Source organism: Hyperolius riggenbachi, chromosome 3 (assembly GCF_040937935.1).
Source record: "Hyperolius riggenbachi isolate aHypRig1 chromosome 3, aHypRig1.pri, whole genome shotgun sequence".
Taxonomy (NCBI): domain Eukaryota; kingdom Metazoa; phylum Chordata; class Amphibia; order Anura; family Hyperoliidae; genus Hyperolius; species Hyperolius riggenbachi.
Genome location: NC_090648.1, coordinates 265,022,034 through 265,042,755, shown reverse-complemented (window position 1 = coordinate 265,042,755; position 20,722 = coordinate 265,022,034). Strand labels below are relative to the sequence as shown.

The 20,722-nt window shown below is 41.5% G+C and overlaps 1 protein-coding gene across 1 annotated transcript in view; it reads left to right on the top strand.

Moving 5' to 3' along the window:
• LAMB4 (laminin subunit beta 4) overlaps positions 1-20,722 on the top strand; it is a 198,192-nt gene that overhangs the window by 134,229 nt on the left and 43,241 nt on the right. The window contains exons 29-33 of the mRNA XM_068273631.1: positions 1,164-1,536; positions 1,932-2,095; positions 7,985-8,199; positions 11,703-11,906; positions 17,300-17,444. Of these exons, the coding sequence (XP_068129732.1) occupies positions 1,164-1,536; positions 1,932-2,095; positions 7,985-8,199; positions 11,703-11,906; positions 17,300-17,444 (1,101 nt within the window). The remainder of the gene's footprint in view (positions 1-1,163; positions 1,537-1,931; positions 2,096-7,984; positions 8,200-11,702; positions 11,907-17,299; positions 17,445-20,722) is intronic.

Below are 20,722 nucleotides of genomic sequence, written 5' to 3'. Positions count from 1 at the left end.
TCAGCTGATCCAAGTGTGTATACGGATTGGCTGGAAGGGACTGGGCGGCACTGGGCAGCGCTGCACTATATAACCACTCGTCCCTCAGTCTCACATCGTCTGCCGTTGCAAATGCTTACGTGTTAGCACACAGACCTCAGTCAGATCCAACAGTGTGTCTGAACCAGGAAGGACCTGGGAATTCACACTGAGCTAGAATACTTTCTCATGCTTATGCTATGTTATGCTTTAGACCAGTTCCAGGGTGTTGTGACTACGGACCTCACACCCAAGACTAGGATACTGTGTCAGTTCTATGTTATGCTTTAGACCAGTTCCAGGGTGTTGTGACTACGGACCTCACACCCAAGACTAGGATACTGTGTCAGTTCTATGTTATGCTTTAGACCAGTTCCAGGGTGTTGTGACTACGGACCTCACACCCAAGACTAGGATACTGTGTCAGTTCTATGTTATGCTTTAGACCAGTTCCAGGGTGTTGTGACTACGGACCTCACACCCAAGACTAGGATACTGTGTCAGTACTATGTTATGTTTTAGACCAGTTCCAGGGTGTTGTGACTATGGACCTCACACCCAAGACTAGGATACTGTGTCAGTTCTATGTTACGCTTTAGACCAGTTCCTGGGTGTTGTGACTACGGACCTCACACCCAAGACTAGGATACTGTGTCATTTCTATGTTATACCTTAGCCCGGTTCCAGGGCATAGAGAATAGGCCCTCACACCTAGTTAGGGCAAGCCTGTTTATATTAGCAGCAGGGCTTCCTGCAACCAAGCCTAGGCCTCTCTCCTAGGGAGCCTTTGGCCTAGGGATTCACCCACAGTCTGAGGTGAAATCCCTTCTTCTTCATACCTCCAGTTCCTCTGGCGGTTCTCTCTCAAAGTGTTACTGTTACACTGTACACTCATATCTCAGGTGTCCAGAGGTTAGACATACCTGGATTATTAGTGATTCTGCAGATCATTCATAATCTGGTGTATATCTGCATTACTGGTGAATCTGCAGATCACCAATAATCAGATTCTCTCTGCGTGTTGACACCAATCGTTACACCACACCTCAGAAAACTACCATTATTTTATTTATTGGAATTGGACTTTAAGTAATACAAATTTTCTTTTCTTTTATACATCACTGTGTTTTCTCACTTTTTTACAGCTTGTAGTTGCAGTTTGGAAGGTACTCAGAAGCCCGTATGTGATAAGGACACTGGTGCCTGTATCTGCAAAGCTGGTGTCATTGGAAGAAACTGTGACCAATGCGCTCCGAAATTCAAACAAGAATTTCCAGCATGTCCTCGATGTCATGTTTGTTTTGACCAGTATGACGCTGAAGTAACATCCTTGTCTGACTCTGCGCATGGCTTGGTTAGATTGGCTGCTAACATAGGTCCCACCAGCTCAACAACCGGCTGTGATATTCAGATAAGCATCCTTCAAGACAAACTTTCTACAATTGAAAAAATGTTTCGGAGTCCTCTTCTTTCACCTGATAAATATAAGAAAGTCAAGAACTTCTATGATATTGTGCGGTAATCATTTAATACTTGACCTATTTCTCCTTTTTCACAGTTCACCTATGGCAGATTTCCCAAATACTTTACAAGAAGCGTTAGGTGCTCATTTCCTTTGTGAAACTGTAACAGAGAACCTCTTATGGACTGTGTAGGCTGGTATTTCTCAGGGAGTGGAGCCCCACACTCATAAGCTTTGGAGTCCATGGGGAATACCAGCCTGCATGGACAATAAAATGTGAACATTGCAGTTAAAGTTGTTGTTTTTTTAAATATTGTATTGTAATCATTTGCATAAAGCTGTATAGTGCGTGGCTATCTGAGCAATAATATTTTAGATAAGAACATTTTCAATTTTGGTGACTTCACAGTTGTACGTTTATTTTATTGCTCATTGAAACAATCCTTTACAGGCAAAAACTGGGTAAAATAAAGATTCCAGACTTGGGAAGGTTCAATGAGATTCCAAAGCTGAATAAAACAATATGGGACATGGAGAAAGAGATTGATGATTTATATAAGGATCTGAACACAATAAAAGAGAGGAAACAGAAAGAAAAAACAGTCAAAGTTACAGGTAAGATTTTCTTAAATGCTACAGACACATATATATGTATTGTTTATTGGCCTATTAGTAAGGCAGTGGAGTACCAAATACCATAGCCAATATGTTTCTTGTCCTACTAAACATTACAAACTAAACAACGCTTCATAGTCTAGCTTTAGCAGCCTGTTTGTTATATGCTATAGAAACAGTTGTTAAAACATGCAAAAGGAGGCACCATCTTTTAAATGGCAGAGATGTTCAGGTCTATGAATACAGCCTTTTGTATCATTAAGTACAGAAGTAATCATTAAAGCCCAGAGAACATGTGACATCATCATGTTCACTAGGGCAGAAAGTAGGGTAGACTATGTATAGTGTGGTCAGTCCTGCCAATGCATTGCATGACTTTACTGGGCCACCCAGCCATGCCTATGACCTTACCAAAGTAAAGGCATCTGTATGTCCACCTGCCAGCATTGCCCCCATTTTTTCATAATTTTAATGTAATGTGTTCTGTATCTTTACATGCCAAAAACATTTTAAATACATACAATACACTATAGTTCATATATTGTACATTTAAATTCACTATACATGAAGTGATTCCTATCTTGCTGTAATTTACAGTTGGTAGTACAAATCTTGACAGATCTGGCAGGTTTTGGCCAAGATATTCCTTAGGAATTACTTTATTTTCAAAACCACTTTCACTTTCTGAGTGGTTGCTGAGATAAACTGGCAAAATCATGTTCAAATAACTAGGGAGGTTGGGTGGCATTTTTGTATAAAAATTTTCCAGGGAATGTTTTGTAAAGAATAGAGGAAATACTGTGAATCCTCCATGAGAAGACGAAGTATTGCAAAATCAATGTGGAAATTAATTATTTATGGTACTTTATTGCTGTTAAAGCTAATGTGACCCTATATTTAAATTAAAAAAAAGTCAGATACTCACCCAAGGAGAGGGAAGGCTCGGTCCTAATGAGCCTTCCCTCTTCTCTCCCGGTGCCCTCGGTGCTGCGCTGGCTTCCCCGTTCGCATCCGCCGCTGCGGGGACTTCGGAAATCTTTGGGAGCCTAGTCTTCCCGAAGACAGGCAGCGCACACGTGAGTGCATCATAAAGGGCGCTCGCACGTGCGCAGTGTAGAGCGGCCAGTCTTTGGGAGCACTCGGGCTCCCGAAGCATTTCCAAAGCCTCCCTTCGGCGGGGAACAGCGGTATTTGACCGAAACGGTCGAATTCCGCTATGGGGGAGCCAGCGCAACGACGAGGACCGGGAGAGGAGAGGGAAAGCTCTATAGGACCCAGAGCCTCCCTCTCCTTAGGTGAGTATCTGACTTTTTTATTTAAAAACGGGTTCCCATTCACTTAAAGATGTTATGTATAACATGTGCATCATCAATAGCATAATTACTTAAAATGTATTTTCTGTGCTCATGTGTGTAACTTAACCGAGTAGAATAACCATCTATGAAACGCTTTGCTAATAAATATTACTATTTCAATAACCAACATTTTGTTCTTGATTACGATTTCATTGATTCCATAAAGAGAGTCCATTCAGTATCAGTGAGGGCAATTTCGGCGCAGGGTGAAGCCGAAATATGCCTCACCTTGCTCCTGCGCAAACTCCCGGGCCGTGCTAATTACTATTCCCCCTCTGAATTGTCGCAGATCGGGGGACATGTAATTTGGGCACTGACTATTGCCAGTGGCTGAATTACCTTTTTTTTTTTTTTTGCTAAATTGTGCCGCACCAGGCTGGAACTCAGGGTGCCCAAATCCGCTGTCTCATCGGTTGTGTACATTCACCTGCTGACCCATGGAGAGCGACCTTCCATCTGACAGCCTTGTCCCAGGCATAAAATGGGATTAAGCCTCTCAGTTGGTCACTCGTGAAGACTTTACACTTTATATTACCTAAGGCCATTTTCAGGGAGATTACAGTTAACACTGAGGTTACTGCACAAAACACTTCTTTGTCTCTATTGATCTTTTTACAGTTTTGTACTGTAAAGTGTCAGTGTACTATAGAATCCAACTATGATTGCCCCCTCCTTCATCTCACACATCATGACCTGAGGGTTCTGTCTGCTTTCTATAAACACATCCAAGGAGCTCTGTGTGGTATAAGATTGACATGAGGGTAACTGAATCTAAATAGATATCCTAATCTTCTGCACATTTAGCAAACTGACACTTCATTTGTAAGTCCTTACAGTAATCTCCCCAGGCTCCCTGATAGTCTGTAGTCTTTTGGATATAGAAAGAGGAAAAACCTCACCTCAGTTCAGCCTTGTGAAGGAAACTGAAGTCGGGTGGTAGCTTTTGTCATCATTTGACATGCAGTGGCAGCAAAGAAGTCTGTGCATGGTCAAATGATGTGAAATCTTGCCCTGCAGGGGTTAGTAATCCAGTAATGGAAGTCATCACACCCTAGCGGCTCCTGTTGAACCCGCCTTTTGGCAGGCTTGGACAAGAGAGACAAAAGTGGAGAGGAGCAAAGATCTGTAGTGTGATAACATTTTTATTGAAGTAAATGCGCAAAACAAAGATGAACTTACTATGTGGTTGTAAAAGCAGGCATGTAGCTGGGCATGTAGCCCTTCACTGTGTCCCGGGAGGGTGCAGCCTCAAACTGCTGTGGCCATCGGCAGTGAATGGATCAGATGGAAATGGATACTAGGTGCCCTGTTGTTAAACTTTCGTGTGCTGGTAGCATTACGACACGTTTTGGCTTTCCACGCCTTCGTCAGGTAAACGCCACCAGCATGCACACAACATTTTAAACAGTGAAATAGGAGGGACACAGTGAAGGGCTATATGCCCAGCTACATGCCTGTTTTTACAAACACATAATAAGTACATCTTTGTTTTGTGCATTTACTTCAATAAAAATATTATCACACTACGGAGATCTCCTTCTCTCCACTTACAACTGAGCATGGCCACGGCTGCACTCAGATGTGACTTCATGAGGGGGTGCAGTACTCCACTGCCAGTGCCAAGCATTAGCAAGTGCCTAGCCAGTGCACGGGAGCAGCTGACAGGTGGTGAATTCAATACTTTGAATCTCCTGAGGAAAGTAAGCCTAAGGGCCTGAGCCCACTAACACAGCGGAGTCCACTTCTGTCCACTTTTCATTATCTGTAACAATGATGTGTTGCTGAAAAGCAGACACAACTGTGTTACTGGTCTCAGGTCCTAAGAGAATGTCAGATTTTGTGTCTGCAATTGAGAAAAACAAGAAGTAGCCAAATTACAACACTGTGCACCACATTGTCTGGTGTCCCTACTTATCTCCGATTATAATGAATATATGTTCACTAATTTAGTCCAAATATGAGTTAAGGGGTGGTAAGCATTATTATTTCTGATGGTATGACATTTGTGTTGCATGCAGAAATAAAATGGCATGTGCTGGCCTTACAAAGCAACCTGGAAAAACAACTAAATAGTTATATGGACCCTGTTTGCCGCAGTTAGTGATAGGACAAGTTATGATTGGAGTGTTGTCCTGGTGTCGAAAAACTTGGACTATCTAACACCATCTGGTCCGTATAACCTTCAGCTACTCCAGAGAGAAACACCTTTCTCCCACTAAGCTGCATACGGGGATGGTACTTAAGGGATTTAAGTTGACTGATGAAGGGGAGAGAATATGGAAGAAATATATAGAACCTTTACACCGCTATAAAACAAGTACTTTGTAAACTGAGCAGTATAAGTAGTCTGCAGCTTATTCTGAACCAAAATGATTATCATCATTCTCTGTGCTCCCTCAACATCAGGACAAAATTATACTTTGTTGTATTAAAATTTAGTAGGTACCTTTCTTTCTTGTTTGAGTTTTGTAAATATACCTTCTGTTCATATTAATGCACAGTTCTATGTTTATTGGAATATTAAATACAAAATTAATAAATTGGCCTTCTGTGTGCAAAGCAAAGAATTCAGCTTGGTTGTAAGATCACTTTCAGGTGTGTAATTCAGTCACTGTGGCCAATATGACCCTTTGAACATTTTAGCACTAAAGTGCTGTCAGAAGTGCTTTATCAGCTTGATGCTTTCACATGACTCTTGCACTCTGAGATAAATCAGGAAGTTTTGAATCAGGAGGATTCCATTTATTGACTAACTTAAAGCGGAATATAACCCTGCATTTCAACTTTGCTCTAAAACATTATTTACAGTATATTATATGCAACCAGCATTTTTTTTTACTAGACCAGCATTGGAAGGGTTACACAGAGCTTTAAAGTTCCTGGAGATTTCTGCAGACGCCAACTGCAACAAACACAATTGCTAACTTCCAGCTAGAGCAATATCCTGCCTCTATCTGGCCAGAAGACGCCAGTCAGCCAATCAGGTGTGCTGTCATACACCCTTTGCCTGCTGTACCAAATCTAGCAGGAATTACATAAATTAGCATTCAGGTGGGAGGCTTCGGTTGGACGCAATCGTGAATTGCATTGTTTACAGGGACGCCCCGTGTAGGCACATCTCCCACACGGTCCCCTCCCTAACCACTCACCTGTCAACCACATCCTAGAAGCTGCAAAAAATAAATTTAAAATCACAAACACTGGTCCACATGACAGTCCAGGGGCCCCAGGTCTCTCTCACTCGCTGGGGCCCCCAAACCACCATGCGACATCATGACAGTACACCTGATTGGCTGACTGGCGTCTGCTGGCCAGATAGAGGCAGGATATTGCTCTAGCTGGAAGTTAGCAATTGTGTTTGTTGCAGTTGGTTTGGGGGCCCCAGCGAGTGAGAGAGACCTGGGGCCCCTGGGCTGTCATGTGGACCAGTGTTTGTGATTTTAAATTTATTTTTTGCAGCTTCTAGGATGTGGTTGACAGGTGAGTGGTTAGGGAGGGGACCGTGTGGGAGATGTGCCTACATGGGGCGTCCCTGTAAACAATGCAATTCACGATTGCGTCCAACCGAAGCCTCCCACCTGAATGCTAATTTATGTAATTCCTGCTAGATTTGGTACAGCAGGCAAAGGGTGTATGACAGCACACCTGATTGGCTGACTGGCGTCTGCTGGCCAGATAGAGGCAGGATATTGCTCTAGCTGGAAGTTAGCAATTGTGTTTGTTGCAGTTGGCATTCAGTTTAGAGGTGGTGGGGTGAGTTCCCTGGAGGTGAGAGGTCCAGGGCTTTCCCACACTTCCCTCTAGGTGTCGCATGGTGGTTTGGGGGCCCCAGCGAGTGAGAGAGACCTGGGGCCCCTGGGCTGTCATGTGGACCAGTGTTTGTGATTTCTGCAGACGCATCCGAAGCTGACATAGATACATTTTGTTTACATAAATGTATCTAAGTGTTGAATGTGACTCACTCTCTCTGAATGAGAAGGAGTTGGAGGACAGCCAAAGAGTGTGTAACATTTCTCAATAGATACATTTAACTAAATAGAATGTAACAATCTGAACTTCTGCATATCTCTCCACGGAACTTTAAACCTCTGTCTTTAACCCTTCCAATGCTGGTCTAGTAAAAAAAAAATGCTTTTTGCATATAATATGCTGTAAATAATGTTTTAGAGCAAAGTTGAAATGCAGGGTTATATTCCGCTTTAAAAGAAAAAGAGTAAACTTTTGTCTAACAAGCTTTCTAGACTGACACAATGTTAGAACACACTAACATTGCTATAACATAACTATGAGATAAGGTCATTGTTTGTGGGACGTAGTATATTGCTCTGTGAAGATTTTCACTAGACAAAATATAAGTGTGGAATTCAGGATAATTCTCCCTGCACATGTCAGAATATGAACAGCTCATAGCTTGTTTAAAATCTGCACCAGCATCTAATTTTTGACATGTCTGAATATATATATATATAAATAATTTTTGTCTTAGTACATAATTAAGAACGTGAGATTTACATACTTTTTTCTTTCCCTTCAGATATCCAAGCATCTTTTGACAAGATCACCAAACATTATAAAACATTTTTATCTGCAGCTGAGAAGGCACGCAATGCCAAACTTGTTATCCAAGTAGCATCAAAAAACAAAAAGAGTAGAGTGACTGCACTGAGCCTCCTAGATGTGAAAGACAAGCAGAGTTTAGACAAGCTGAATAAAATGAAATCTCTGCAAATAAGCAAAATGAATGAAATGGTCAGTTACACCAACAGTATAACATCTGTTTAAAAAAAAAAACTGCCACTCTTCGCTGTATGAAATGTTTGACTACTACTTAAAGCTGCAAATGCAGTATGGGTCATCTTCTCGATGAGTCATTCCAATGAATGTTGGTTAGCCAGTTAAACATATTCTAGCAGCCACTAAATACATTCAAGTTTGTCAAGGATAACGAGGGAACATGGCAAATTCTGCAGTCCTTAAATGCTTCATCAAAATATAAGCCAGTATCTTTCCAAGAAGGAATCCTTGGGCAAATCTCCCTAGCACTGCAGGGTGGCCTATTGAGTATGACCTTAGTAACTGCAGTTCTCTAGCAATTTAAGTCTGACAGGACAAAAGCACTATACAAATTTTAGCATTGCTATTGTTAGCATTTTATATTATTTTTTTAATGCATTGATTTAACAGTGTATATCTGCATGAATCTTATGTATTTTGATAAAAGCTTGGGCTCAAAATTCAAGACCATTCTACTTTGCCAAACTTTATTATGGAAACCAATACACTTAATGCAAACCTGAATTAAAAATAAAGTGAGATAGGTAATTGTATGTGTAGTGATAATAATAACCAGAACATGAGTAACATAGAATAGAGTTTCATACTTACAAAATTCAGATCTTAAAGTGAAAATATAAGACTGAATTCTAAACAGCAGTCATATGACAGTCTGATGTAAAATCAACTCCATTCAGCTAATGACCTTGATAGTGAAGAGAGCCCAGGGACCTTATTAAATTCCCTTTTTCTCCTGAGTTTTCTCCCGGGTTAATTTTTCACACTTAGGCTCATATACAATTAACTTGTTCTCCTGAGTTTTCTCCTAGGAGATCATTTTTCATCTTCCATTGAAAATAACTTCCCATCACTTTGCAATTGAAAGAGTACCAAAAAAAATAGATGAACAAGTACTATACAAATTATTTTGAGTATTTTCTTGCTCGTTGGTACTTTAAACACATTTTATTGATATGATGTGAGAATATCACCTAGGAGAAAAAGTGAATTGAATATGGGCCCTTAGCAATAAAACTCCCTTTAGGCTACCAGCAAGCAAAATAATACTCAGAATGATTTTGACAGTACTTTTGTACCCTACTTTTTGTTACTTTTTCAGACACAAAGTGCTGAAATGTTATTTTAAATAGAAGATGAAAAACTATCTCCCAGGAGATTTGAATATGGGCCCAGTAGTCTTGAATGGTTGCCAGCCATATGTGATAGGCTGCCGGACCTACTTGGGCATTTTGATTCTGACAATTATTAGCAAGGGATGAATAGAAGGAATGACCTTGGTCTCTGCAGTTTCAGGAAGGTATCCTGAGGCCCTTTACACTTTATGCTAAAAAAAACTGATGCATTTTAATTCTCCATAACAGTGCATTGTGAAGAAGCTTTCAGTTTTTCTGTGTACAGTATGAAAGAAGCCATAGGGAAACATGGACATTACCATGCACATTAGTTGTCCTTTCAGTTATCACTGACAGAAACTGTTTTAGTGTAAATGGAACCCTAGTCTCTTTCCATTGGTATCTATATTCCTTCTGAGGTGTATAGTTTCCCAGTTTCTTAAAACTGAAAGGCGTATGATCTGAAACAACACTCAGTCATTTTGTTGCACTGTGGGATCTCTGGAATGAGGGCGATATTCTGCAATGAGGGCGATATTCTGCAATGCTTTTCACTAAATCTTAATCTTTTAGATAATTTCACACAATCCTCATCAAAGAGTAGCCATCAGGCACTCTTTTACAGAAAGACAATCAATACTCTCAAACTCCTTACCTATAATTACCATAAGGGTCTCTTCAAGGGGAAGACATAGCAGCTAGCAGCTGCCTAGGGGAAAATGAAAGAAAACTCACCTATCTCAATATTTATCTAACCATAGGCTAACAAAACTGAAAAGCTAAACAGCTGTATCTCTTTTAGACTTCTGTCCATAAAAAACAACTTAATTAACAGAATGAAAGTATTCCTCCAATCTGCCAAAATAACTGTAAAAACAGATCATGCATTGCTGAGAATAAAACATAAGAACCCCAGACAGCAGGGCAAGTCTGATAACCCCAACAAACTATAAATAGTGCAGCATGTAAATCATCATGTATAGCTCAGAAATATTAGAAGATTCCAATAAACAGCAAAAGAATGCATACACATCCTAGGCCCCCAAAAAAAGATCAAGTGAAAAATGGCCTGAGACCTCAGGAGTGCCAAAATTGATTTTTAGTTTGGGACACGGTAGAGCAAGATGAGAACCTCTGCCAGGTTTGTTTTGCTATCTATATAACCATGAGAGAGGTGATGGGTGAAACATTTTACTCACAGGCTAATTAGCGTTACCTGGGAAGGGGAAGGTAGAGCTAGAACAGTGATGGCTAACCTTGGCACTCCAGCTGTGACAAAACTACAAATCCCATCATGCCTCTGACTCCCCGATGTATGCTTAGAGCTGTCAGAGTATTGCAAAGCCTCATGGGACTTGTAGTTCCACCACAGCTGGAGTGCCATGGTTAGCCATCACTGAGCTGGAAGATCATTGACCCAGTTGCTGGTTAGTGGTTACCTGCATTACCTATTGCAAGCTGTGGTCTATTAATCCCAACCTCTGCTTCCTGACTAGGTCTAATAAGTAAGGACGAGCCTGTGGCCAAGCTTAACCTGAATGTTGGTGGGCATGTGTCATGAGTGTTCGCTCATGTATGTCGTTACTTGCTCCTCTCCATCTTCCCGAAACCTCCATTTTCACATCCAGGAGTTTAACTGTGGTGGTGTAAGTGTCGGGAAGATGGAGAGCAGCGTATCAGCATTGTAGGGGAGTTAACACTTTCTGCAGCGCCTGCACACTCCAACATGGCGGAACAGAATTTCATAATCACGCTGACTCTTTCCTACTAATGAGTTATTTTTGCTCATCAGAACTATTTACTACCTGTTGCTAGTAGCACAACAAATAGCAAATCTTTAAAATGATCAAACAAACCACAACAAAAACTGTTCTTGCTACTCCTGTTATTATTTGAGAAATCTGTTCACATCATTCTTTAGCATGACAAACAACCAAGAAGTGAAGTAAAAACTTTCCAATGGAGGCAAAAACAGTAATAAAGGGCTGGTTCACACTGCAAGAGCTTTTTAAGAGCTTATGGTTTGAAAAGCTCTTGCTAATGCAATGCTATGGGTGATTTTTATAAAATCACTTCACTCAAGTGATATCACACACAGCATTACATTAGCAAGAGCTTTTCAAATCACAAGTGCTTAGAAAAAGCTCTTGCATTGTTAACCAGCCCTAAAAGAGGTTATAATCCTTCTTCCACCATTCAACATTAAACTAAGCATGTCATTGTAATGCTGCACTAAAATCCTTTAATGAATTATCCTGTAAATCGTTTATTTAATAGTCAGGTATTTATGATCTCTATAGCTATGTTTATGAATGCTTTTGACATATTCATAATGTTTATTGACAGATTTGTGGAACTGTGTGGGACTTTCCTTGTGATGTTTCACCGTGTGGAGGAGCTTTATGCAGAGATAAGTTTGGCAGGAGAAAGTGTGGTGGACCGGACTGTAATGGAGCAGTGCCACTTGCAAGGGATGGTCTGAAAAAAGCAAATGAAACTGATACTAGGCTTAAGGGTGTTGCAATTCACCTTCTTGAAGCTGAGAAACAGGTAAAAGAAAAAAGACACCATGATTCTTCCATTAGTAACAGTGTGCTGTCAAGGGGGAATCTTCACACCAAAGATATCAATTTGCCCAAAGGGGTGCATGACCACATGTTACTGGATGAGACTGCAACTGCTAGTTAAGCAACAAACATACACTAGATTTGTATCGCCCAAAACAATCAATCATGATCATTTCAGGTGAAAATCTAGTGTGAGATGTCTTGATGTCAACAGCCTTAATTCTCCAGCAATATGAAAAACTACATCAGATTTGGCTGACCACTATTATAGTTCTCACTATGAAATACAGCAGGACTGTGAGGATCCGCTGGGCTGCCTGCGCAGGCAGGCAGCCTTTTGACCACTGTTCAGGTCTGCATTCTGCAGGTCTCTGGAAGAGAGACCTTTTGTCAGTATTGCAGCTTGCTGCTGAGGAATTTGCATATATTTGTCATGCAGATTGCCTAGCCACATCCTTTGTAGGCTTGCTCTATAAATACTATATGATATCACAGACCTGGGCTGGTCAAAAGGATTCTTCCTGTGAAACACTCTGGAGAGTGTCAGCCTTGCTCATTGTTTGAATATCAGCTTAGAGTAATTCCTGGGACTGCACTCGGCAGGTTCCCTAGTGCAGTTAGGATTGCTTATCTGTTTTGTTTGTCTGTTGCGATTGTCCTGTCCCAGCGGTGGTCGACAGGAAATCGTTCTGTGTGTCTGGGTGCTAACCAGAACAGCGGTTGTTACTGGTAGCCCCTTCTGATCTGTCTTCCTGGATCGCACTGGCCTTTTTTTGCTGTTGCTGTGGATCCTTCTGGTCTGCTACTCTGTACTTGGATCGCACTAGCATCTTGCGCTAGCACTGTGGATCCTTCTGTTCTGTCTTCCTGGATCGTACCAGCCTCTTGCCCTAGTGCTGTGGATCCTTCTGGTCTGCTACTCTGTACTTGGATCGCACTAGCATCTTGCGCTAGCGCTGTGGATCCTTCTGTTCTGTCTGCCTGGATCGCACTCGCCTAGCGCTAGTGCTGTGGATCCGTCTGATCTACATCTCTCTGTCTCCCTGGATCGCACTGGCCTCTTTTCGCTAGTGCTGTGGATCCTATCTCCCGCCTGTTCCTGTTTTCGTGTGTCTGTCTTGTCTGCAAGAACGCTTGCTGGAGGCTCGGTGAGGTAACCGTTAAGCAAGGGCTCGCGTCCTCTGTTTCATGTTTGTCTGTCGGTGGTTAGTTAGGCGTGCTTGTCTCTATTGTGCTTATCACGTGGAGACCACGCATAAACGCGTGCACTGTTGCGAATGAGTGCGGTGTTCGCGTTTAGCTAGCGTTTGTTATTTTCTGTATCTCCTCATTGTATGATTTGCTGTGCCTTTGCTACTCTCGTGCTCTGCCTTGCTGTAGCCTTGTGTCACGTCTGGCGATCGCACCTCTCGCGATCGCGTTCCTACTTCATATCTGCTGTGGTGTGTGCACCGTCGCGGGTTGGCGACTAGTTTGGTGCACACACTTACAATCTGTCTCTGTGCTCATTCTCAATCGCCTCTCTTGCGATTGCGTTTCTTCCCTTCGTACAATTCCTGTCTGGCGTGTGTGGTAGGGCCGAGGAGCTGTTCCTCTGCACTCCACAGCTCCACCTGCCGACAGGAATTTCCCTCTACAGGTGCATTGCACCTTTTGCTGGGTTCCCGCAAATTATACGCTTGTTGAGGATTTCCGCAGTGTCAGCGCACGTCTTGTGCACTGATCACGGAGAGAATTCCACAATCGTTACAAGGACACACCCTACTCACACTCCTCAACCCTTTCCACAGGGCAGAATGGACAGCTAATTAATTACACACACCTGAATTCTAAAGAAAATAAACTGGATGACCTTACATGCGAGGAATGCGATGAAGGCTAAAACATGACTTTTAATTAATATAATAAAAAGTACTCAAGAGGACCCTAACAAGTGGTGCTGCTGACATACAAAACATTTAAAAATGATATCATCCTGATTTAAAACTTATTGCTAGTATGGAGGAGAGAGCCGTTTGGACTAATCCACTAAATTGTAAATTGGGATTAGGCTAACCTCTCGCAATGCATAGTAAAAACAAACAAAACCCCACATATAACCCTACATGTTTTTGAACCCTCAGAAAAAGGGTTTCTTCATCAGGGGAACAAAGTGATACGTGCCAAAGGTGCCTTGTGCTAAGGTGCAAAGCTATCTACAAAACAGTACATTCACATATTATAACATTTCAGTAAGCCAGTCGGCTCATATAGCTGCCAAAAAAGAATGCCAAGACAGCCAATCATCTGATCTGTATGCTGACTTTGCATGGTTTATGACAATATTTGTCATAAACCAAAGTATATGTCAGAAGTATATGTGACATAATACAAGTGTTTCTAATAGTGTCTGTGTCTTTTTACACAGCAGACCTCAACATGCCTTTTCCATACATGCATGCAAAGGCAATATGAAAACACTGCCCTTTAGAAGCTGCTTGACCATAAATTACCAACAGTGTGGGTTATTAATATCCTTGAAGAGGTTGTTTTGGTGACAATGGAGACGTTTTGTTTTCTGGTGTTGTAGATGTTCACTCGAATGAAGTTATTTTGCTGCTGTTGCTACTTATGTTTCTGGTAGGCTATTAACCACTTCACCACTGAGGGGTTTTACCCCCTGAGCACCAGAGCAATTTTCACCTTTCAGCGCTCCTTCCATTCATTCGTCTATAACTTTATCATTACTTATCGCAATGAAATGAACTATATCTTGTTTTTTCCGCCACCAATTAGGCTTTCTTTAGGTGGGACATTATGCCAAGAATTATTTTTTTCTAAATGTGTTTTAATGGGAAAATAGGAAAAATGTGGGGAAAAAAATAATTATTTTTCAGTTTTTGGCCATTATAGTTTTTAAATAATGCATGCTACTGTAATTAAAACCCATGAAATGTATTTGCCCTTTTGTCCCGGTTATAAAACCATTTAAATTATGTCCCTATCACAATGTTTGGCGCCTATATTTTATTTGGAAATAAAGGTGCATTTTTTTCATTTTTGCGTCCATCCCTAATTACAAGCCCATAGTTTATAAAGTAACAGTGTTCTACCCTCTTGACATAAATATTTAAAAAGTTCAGTCCCTAAGGTAACTATTTATGTATTTTTTTTAATTGTAAATTTTTTAATTTTTTTTTAATTACAAAAAAAAAAAATTGGGGTGTGTGGGAGGTAATGAGTTAATTTTATGTGTAAAAGTCATTTATTTGTATGTGAAAAATGTGTAGGGTGTAGTTTACTATTTGGCCACAAGATGGCCACAGTAACTTTTTGTTTTAATGCGACCTCCAAGCTTCCTTCCGGAAGCTTGGAGGAAGTATAAGGAGGCTGGACACGTGAGTTTTTTCTCACAATGATCGCGCTGCCCATAGGAGAGCAGCGGATCATTGCGGGGCTTAGATTAACGAACGGGAATGGATTTTCCCGTTCATTGATCTCTGGGCGAGCGGGCGGCGGCGTGTTTACTAGCGGCGGGCGGCGTGTTTACGAGCGGGAGCGCGGACAGCGTCGGGAACGCGGAAAGTACGTATTTCTCCGTCCCTGGTTGTTAAAGGATGGAAAAAGGGGCGGAGAAATACGTACGCGCGGGGGTAAAGTGGTTAATGCATCCTTGATAAGGGAACACATTCTGTTGATGACATGTGAACACATGTTTGAAATTGCTATTTTTTCCCTTAAAGCTAAACCATAAAGCTAAATTAAACTAATGAAACAAGAAAAAATCAAACTACAAGATAATTAAGGACGTTAAAGACATAAACCATAATTTCAGATGTCAATTCAACAGGTTGCTCTAAGGCGTAGGAAGGATGGCTTTTTCATGTTGATCACTGCTTGGTAAATTATCAAGTGAAAGGATTAGGGAATGTTTGTCTTTTGGCACCCAGATTTGTGCCATTGTTTAAGTCTATCTCTTTCTTTAGTTTCTTTATAGAATTATAAAACCAATCCATATGATGTTATAGTGTAGCACATCTGATGCATGGAAGAGCTATGCAGTCAATGCCAGATGACACGTGGTGGTTGTATTTTGGGTCCATGAAGTCAAGGTCTAGGTTAAAGTCAGTCAATCCATTGAGACTGGAGTTGTTCAGAATGTGCTTGGATGACTGATCTTTTAAAGAGCAATATTTTATCATCTACTTGTTTCAGATTTTAAAGCTAGTATTGTGAGGAAGGGGTGGATGGTGTGATGGTCTGACCAAGCCACAGGGTTTATTTTTGCATTGCATATTAAAAGTCCTATATGAACCATAAGAGCCAATAAAGGCATTTTGTGGGTAGGGAAGTTGACAGCTTAAGAGTAGCCAGGTTCATTTAAAGTAATACTCACACATTGAAGTCTCACAGGATGATCCATCTGGTGTTCCAGTATGAGGCTAGATAGCAGTTCAGCTATTTCTTTAGGAACAGATGAGCCATCACCATGGAAGGTGGCAGATGAGCAATATATTTGTTTTTCTCAGCTGAGAGTAGGGAGGACAGACAGGATTTATTCGGGACCTACAGCAAAGGGTTAAATCATCAAAGTGGATATAAACGAGCCTCTAGCAGTGTTAGACAAAGTAGTTGGCTGCCAGGCCAACTTTAACATTGGGTCTTGCTTTTTTATCCAGCCAGGTCTTAGTGATGCAGGCATGATTAGAACACCATGATGGGTCATGTATGATGGCTGTTGTTGTTCACTGACCTGGGCTTTCAGAGTACCACTTTAGTGGAGCTTTTCAGGGGATGTCATCTGTATTTAAAGTTTTAAATGGGACCCATATCCAGGGTGTTTAGGAGTTCTGGGACCTTCAGTGCCAAAACTGGGATTCTACCTGTAAATACTGTTACTGCAGTATTACAAGAGCTGGTGTAGAGAAACATTTTTTTTACCATAATCAGGTGGACAAATAGGTTGTATTAGCCATCTCTCCAGGAGGCTCTTTTACTTTTTCTTAGAAATCCAAAAGTTTTTTGTAAGAAAATTATAAATGGCTCAATTGAAGAAAGTTGTTTCCAGAAAACCTTGTACTATATTGCAGGCTTGGTATTATACTGAGTTTTCTGTGTGTAAGTAAGCTGTACTTTTAGTTGCAAAGTAATCCTACACACACTGTGGTACTGAGACTTTACCCGATTCCTGCCACCGACTCCCGAGATGGTGTCTACACGCTCTGTCAGCCACTGATACACAATGAAGACTTTGCCTCTGGTATTTAAAAGGAAATGATGACAGTAGGAGAGTAGGTTGTTCTACGAATAATATTTACATATAGAAATGATCTTATATAGGCGGATTTAAAATGTATTCACACGATTTACACATAAATATTTATCTATTGCCTTTAGATTCAGAGCATCAGACAGCTTGCAGAAGATACAAAGTTAAAAGCTTCAAGGCTAACTAAAACTTTAAGCAAAGCAATGAGTCGTGTAGAAGCAGATAAAAATCGATCAAAAGAGCTTATAAAAATTGTTAAGGAATTTTTACTAGGTAAGTAAAATACTATGCAATAATGATTTGAGAAAGCATTGAAAATGGTCAGATAATAGCAGTGTCATTTCTGTAACTTCACAAAAAGATAAAGGCTTGATTCAGTTGTAGTTATTAATCAAAGTTGTTTATGTGACTTTCCTATTGCTCTGCATCACACACATTTTATCAAGTGTTTTGATTAATGGTTGCAATGCCAGTTTAATTTGCAAATTCCCTGATATGTTAAGCTAACTGGCTCAAGCATTAGAAATTAGTTCTATTTTTGGGTGATTTCTATTGTTTTGTGCTGAGCTTTCTTCAGTACCACGAATCACCTATCTCCCAAATGCTTCCCTAGTATAGATGGCCCGAACGGTTCGCCGGCAAACGGTTCCCGGTGAACTTCCGTGGTTCGCGTTCGCGGAGAACCGCAAACTTTTCCGGAAGTTCGATTAGCCCCCATAGTGCATCATTAGGGTCAATCAGTCTACATCACAGTCAGCAGGCACATTGTAGCCAATCAGGCTACACTCCCTCCTGGAGCCCCACCCCCCCTTATAAAAGCCAGGCAGTGTGTGCCTGCGAGTAATTAGAGAAGGGAGAGCTGCTGTGCAGAGACCTATAGGGAAAGCTTAGTTAGGCTCTTGTAGGCTTGTTAGCTTGCTCCTTGCTGATTCGTATTGCTAAAAAAGCACCCCTCAACAGCTCTTTTGAGAGCTAATCTTGTTCTTGTGATCTATTTGTTTTTTTGTGTGTGGTCCACTTGCATTATATACAGCCCTGTCAGTCAGTCGCTGCTGGCCTTTGACCCCTTGGTGGTATAATTACTACTGTGCCAGCTGAACATTATAATACCCATCACTGCATATACCTAACTGTTGTTCACTTCAGTGCACCCACCGACCTACGTGAGCACACGCAGTGTCACTGTGCCTGTCCGGTACCTTTCTGTGTGACAGGTGCACATTGTAATACCCATTACTGCATATACCTACCTGTTGTGTTCAGTGCACCCACCTACCTATGTGAGTGCACGCAGTGTGATATACCACTCCGTGCAAACCTGTTAACTGCACCTGTGTGACTGCACATTGTATTAGTCAAGTCAGTGCATACCTTTCACTTCATCCCCCCAATATGGACAAAACAAAAGGCAGAGGCAGGCCACCTGGCAGGTCTGTTCAAGGTCGTGCTGTCGTGATTTCATGCGGCCCTCAACCAAAGTACAGTGTTCAGAAGAAGGCACGTGCCATTACCCCCAATATTGTCAAAAAAAGAGATATCAGCAGCACCGCTACAGTGAAAAAGTTAGCTCTTTTATAAGTGCAGTAAAATCATGTGGCAAAGATAGAGCTGGAGGCAACTACAGCCCGCTGTTTCGAAGCGACATGCTTCTTCTTCAAGTTGCAAGCTCATAATGACAAACAATGTTCTCATACCTTCTTAAATATGGCCACACATTCAAATGTCAGCCAATCCACAAATTAGACTTGAGAAGTGACCAATCAGAGCAGACCAAAAGAATGAAGGACCTGATGGGGAACTTCAGTACACAGGAAGTACAACCCACAAGTGACCTCACTGCAAGAAAACACTCCCATAAGAAAAACGGCTGCTAAACCACACCCAAAACGGACCTGATGGGGAACTGCCATGTACGCGTAAAAATCACCTGATGCGTAAAAATGTACGCATAAACCCCAAACGCGAAAACGCATGAAAAAAGTATGCTAAAGGCATCTACAATGGATGCCAACAAGAAAAGACGCGTAAAAAGCGTAAAAATATACGCAAAAATCTAGGAACGCGTGGAAGAATAATGCGTAAAAACCTCTGAATAAATGCTAACAAAGCGTACGCGTAAAAAGATGGGAGTGGCGTATAAACATATGCAAATAGTTAAAGTAAACTGTGCATAACACTACAAAAGACAAAAACCAGTAAAATATACATATGCAAAATTGTACAAATATTGATATGCTCTGATTGGTCACCGCTCATGCATAAACATAAAGAACCTTAACCCTCCTGGCGGTTCATTTCTGTCTGGAATTAGGAGTCAAAAGCGGTACATTGTTTTCAAGAATTTTAGGACCTCCGATTCAAAAGTTATAACTCACCAAAATATGTCAGAATAAAAGCATGGTAGACATTTTACATATAAATAAAAGACTGGAACACAAATTTGCAGGAAAAAATAAATTTATCAATAAAATGAAATAGCAAAACTGTACAAATAAGCAGCAGATTATATATATATATATACAATAATCAGTACAGTATATACAATAATTAGTACAGTATATCCCTAGTACACCTCCCGTGTGTGATAAATCTTAAAGCATGGAACGGGACACAGGCCGACATCACAGTCCGGGCAGTAAAACCGGGTTTCTTTGCGGACTTTCTTCCCCTTGCTATCCGTCTTGCTGCAGCAAACCACACACATTCTTGTTGGTGTCGCTTTTTTTGGAGTGGGTGGGATGTAAAAGTGGCGGCCAGTGAGGCGCTCCGGATTGACTACATATGATGCACGGCGCCCAACTCGCACATCTGATGATGAAGTTGGGTACTTTAGGCATATGGTTTCACACAGTTTCCATATGAAGTCAGCATGTGATCCTGGCCTTTCACTGCGTTGCTTATGCAAGATGAATGCATTCCACAATGCCTGTTCCAGCAGAGGACGAAAACATTTTTTATAGTACTTTTTCTGCTGTTTCCGCACTGCGGGGTAGTATGTCATCGCCTGGTCAGCTCGGTCCACCCCACCCATTGTATGGTTGTAGTCCAGGATAACTTGCGGCTTGTCCAGGACTTTCCCTCCTCGCGTTCTGGTGGTGACAGAGGATGCATCGTGGACTGTGCTGAGCGCACACACGTCCCTCTTGTCACGCCAGCGGAGTGCCAACATTTTTCCCTTCTGCCAAGCCACAATGTCCCCAGATTTTAGCTTTTGCTTGGCGAAGGCAGTAGGCATTTCTCGCCGGTTAGGACGAACGGTGCCGTAGGCGTCGGTTTTGTTCCTGATAAGAAATTCAAACAGTTCAGGTGAACTATAAAAATTGTCCGTCGTCAAACAATACCCCTTATTCAAAAGTGGCTCCACCAAGGACAGCACGGATGAAGTCGCCAGCCCGTAATTGCTGAATGCAGGGTTGAACTGTGTCCCTTTCCCGGTGTACAGTACGCTGTTCCAGATGTATCCGGTGGCAGACTCGCATAAAGTGTAGGACTTTACTCCAAACCGGGCCCTCTTGGATGCGATATATTGGATCCAGGACAGTCTGCCCTTG